We start from the raw sequence: 4,052 nt of genomic DNA on the forward strand, positions 1-4,052 counted from the left end.
AAGTCTTGGCCAGTAGGGGGAGTGTTTCCGGGATTGAGCAGAATCACTGTGAGGCTTTGCAAGTTAGGACCATCAGCCACTTCTTCCGCAGTTGTGCGGCGTGCAGAGCTCTGCCCCCTTCTGTTGACGCTGGAAACCGGCGCTGTACGGCGTGCAGAGCTCTGCCCGCCCTGGCTCTGTTGACGCTGGAGACTACAAGCAGGGATAACCGGGTGCCGCTCCCCTTGACACCCTTTTCGCCGTTCTAAAGGCAGAGAGGACTTGCTCTGAAGTGTGTGTTCTCAAATCACCCCAGTGAGGAGTCATATTTGCTGCCAGAGCTCAGGTAGGACTCTCAGTGAGGACTGAGGAGACTTTTCACCACAGAAAACCTTAGACACGCGTCCCACCTCTGAAAGGTCCCAGGGAGAAAGCTCAGTCAGGCGTGTTGCCGATTCACCACACACTTCCTCTTTGGCAATCTGAATGTGGTGAGGGATTGGGGGTGTTTTGGGGGGGAAATGGATGTGGGGAGGGCGGGCAGGGAAATAATGAGTATTTGAGTGTGTGTGTTGGCGCGCTCGCCCGCGTGCGCCCCTCCCCCACCCACACCCAAAAGTTGAAATGGGGTGGGGCTGTTGGAGGGAGGGGGGGTAAGAGTCTGAGGAATTGCCACTAATCATGAAAAGGCCCCTCAAAGAGTACTGCGGGGACACACAAATCAAATCTGTAGCGGACTCTGAATTATCAACCCGTTTGTCAGCCCTAGGCTGTCGTAGCAGTGGCGCCAGGAAATGTCGCTTGTAGACTCAGCTACAAGAGTCTGAGGAAATGAAGCCTTAGTGTGAGGTAGCCATACTATGTCAGTAAAAGAAGACTTCTCAGGCCCTGTAGGAATCCTGGTGAGAAAGCCAAGTGAATTTTTTTTAAAGATTTATTTATTTATGCACACAGAACTGCAGTGCAGGCCAGAGGCTCAGGGGCGGTGAGAGGATTCACCAGAGACAGAGTGGGGAGCAGAACAGGCAGATCGATGAAGTACACTGCTGAGGGGAGCAGGGAGCGGGTCAGGAGAGGTCTGCCGCTCCATGTGGATCACCTGTGAGGGGGGTGGGGATCGAACTCTTGCTGAAGTGACTTTAGCTTCTTAGTGCTGTGCTTTATTTAACCCGCTATGCCACCAGGGAGGGCCATGAGTGAATTTTAAATATACCACCTCCTACCCAGACAGAAGTCGTGGCAGCACTATGTCTCGCCCTTATCCTTTCTACCTGAATTTGCGTCGTCACGTTAAATGAATACTAGGGAAGAGAGAATTGATAGCTCATCTGCTCTCTATTGGGATCTCCTAAGTTTCTTGTGATATTTGAACCCATTTTTATGATGTGAGTTTGCCCTTCACACATAATCCACAGGGCCCAGGATTCTTTCTGATGACTTAACATGTTCTATTTAGGAAAATGCCTTCATTTTCCTCAGACCCCCCCCCACCCCCACCTTTCATCCACCTCTGCCCCACCCCCAAGAGAATGAAATGTGTTCTCTGCCTGCCATCCTTTCCCTGGCCTCTCAGGTCTGACAAAACTCAGAGGACTCTATGGTACCCACTGTGTCATCATTTGGTTAATCCCAAAATCCTTTCAAGTACTAATCAAATTATATTTGCTGGTAATATATCTGCTGCCATCAATTACCTGAAGTCCCACCTTGCAAACAGAAACAGATAGTTTGCACAGGATTTAGCTCCTGTTTTCAGCCCTGGGAGAACCAGGAAGGGATAAGCTACCTCCATATTATTTTCTTGGTTGTTTTAGATTATATGACTTTAGTCTCAGGGACAGCCTCATGGTAGAATTGGGAGGGACCCAGGCCTATCGAATGTCAAAATAATGAACCCGGGTGAGGACTGATGGCAACATCCTTCTCAGAACATAAATAACTTGAAAGAGCCCAGCCACAGCCCAGGCACACCCACCTACTGTGATCCCAGACAATTCTCAGCCTGGGTTGGCTGACTGAACCCTGAGGACTATTTAGGCTTTCTTCATATTCTTGGGGAATACAATAACCAGAAGATCAGAGGACCTGTTAGGCCCTCTGATCAGGTCAGTATAGACACAGTTGACATGATAGTGGAGATCACTCAACATGTGCCTTCTTTCCCTTAGGCAGTGACTCCCCAGTGTCGACTCTTCCCAACACTCTCCTGTCTACTGCCACCACTAGAGCCATCATGCCTTGGCATCAGAAGAACCCACAGTTCTCACATGATCCACACTCTGAGGCCCAGAGCCTGGAGATTGCACAGATCACCAAGGCCCTAGCGGAGACCTCCCTCTCCTCTCATCCGCTAATGCCTGGTGATTGGAAGGCGGCTCCTGAAGCTGGTATGGCCAGTAATCCTGTGGGTCCTCAGAATGTCTGTTTCTCTGCCATTGCCTCTGAGGCCACTTCACCAACCAAGTCAGAGGAGGGCTCTGCCAGCCAGGGAAAGAAGAGTTCAAGCACTTTACTGGCTGAGGCAGATACCCAGAATATGCTCATGTACGAGGAGAAAGTGGCCATCCTGGTGAATTTCATGCTTTTCAAGTATCAAATGAAAGAGCCAATAACCAAGGCAGATATGTTGAATACAGTCATACAAGAATACGAGCACTGCTTCACTGAGCTCCTGCTGAGAGCCTGCGAGCGCATGGAGATGATCTTCGGCCTGGATGTGCAGGAAGTGGATCCCATCAACCACAGCTATGTCCTCCTTATCAAAGCGGGCCTCACCTATGATGGGATGATGAGTGGTGAAGAGGGCGTGCCCAAGACCGGCATCCTGATTCTTGTGCTGGGTGTTATTTTCATAAAGGGCAATCGGGCCACTGAAGAAGAAATCTGGGAAGTTCTCAGTTTGATGGGCATTTATCCTGGAGTGAAGCACTTCATCTTTGGGGATCCCAGGGAGATCATCAAAGATTTTGTGAAGGAAAATTATTTGGTGTACCAGCAGGCAGCCATACATTCTGCACAATTTGAATTCCTGTGGGGCCCAAGGGCCCAGGCTGAAACAACCAAGATGAAAGTCCTGCAGTTTCTGGCCAAGGTTAATAGAACTGATCCAAGTTGTTTCTCACCTCAGTATGAGGAGGCCTTGAGGGATGAAGAAGAGAGAGCCCGTGGCAATAATTCAGCCACAGCTGCGTTTACTTCTATGGCCAGTGCCAAGTTCACCAACTTCCACACCTAGGCCAGCGAGGGATAGTTTCTTTGTGCCTCTTTGAAGAAACAAGAGTTCATACAATTTATGTCTTAGATGAAGCTATTCTGCTTTATAGGTCTAACTTGAAATTTAGTTTATTGTTGTTTTTTTATGTATTATTCTAATGCATTTTTGAATATAGATTTCATTAACTTTAAAATCTCAAGGTTTTGTGGATGATATTGTTCATCCTCATTCACAATGAGGTTAAACAGTAAGAGCTTTGTAGTTTTGTAAAACAAGCTGTGAAACATTTTGTCATCTGAAATAAGATAACATGCTATTGCAGTAAGCATTTTTGGGAAATAAGTAAAAACACCCAATCTAAAGAAAACCTTCAGTTTGTTGTCCCTTTTAGTACTTATTCCATAAAATCAAATGCATAACCTGGATTGCATAGCTGTTTCAATAATATGTGAGAAATAAATCTTAATAAATTGCATCTCATGTTCACTGGGTAATTTATTCTCCAAGACTTTAATTGAACACCTCACTTTGAAAAGCACTGCACGAGGAATGGGAATGCTGGTATTAAGGACTGAAAACCTTCCCACAGCGTTTACCCTATAATACTACGGTGATTATAATATTACAAATATTGTAATAACATTACAAAGACAATGATGGAATCTTCTAATACCTTAAGAACAAGTAAAAAGATGTGAGCAGCTACAGGAGAAGAGTCTATGAGATTTAGCAAAGTGTTAATGCAATCAGGCAAGGCCGTTTTGCATTTTGAAAATCTAGTGCACCAATGTTTGTTTGATTGAATTTATTTTCTTACATGGTTAATTTTTGTGCAGTATTTGATCTCTTCTTTTAGGTG

General features: G+C 46.2%; 1 protein-coding gene across 1 annotated transcript; it reads left to right on the plus strand.

The window, feature by feature from the left end:
• The first annotated feature begins 2,212 nt into the window (after nucleotides 1-2,212).
• Nucleotides 2,213-3,214, plus strand: LOC101618697 (melanoma-associated antigen B16-like). Its single transcript, XM_004690107.1, has one exon. It carries the CDS (start codon nucleotides 2,213-2,215, stop codon nucleotides 3,212-3,214), a length of 1,002 nt encoding a protein of 333 aa, XP_004690164.1.
• The last annotated feature ends 838 nt before the right edge of the window (nucleotides 3,215-4,052 follow it).

This window comes from Condylura cristata, unplaced genomic scaffold, assembly GCF_000260355.1.
Source record: "Condylura cristata isolate star-nosed mole 26May11 unplaced genomic scaffold, ConCri1.0 scaffold00027, whole genome shotgun sequence".
Taxonomy (NCBI): domain Eukaryota; kingdom Metazoa; phylum Chordata; class Mammalia; order Eulipotyphla; family Talpidae; genus Condylura; species Condylura cristata.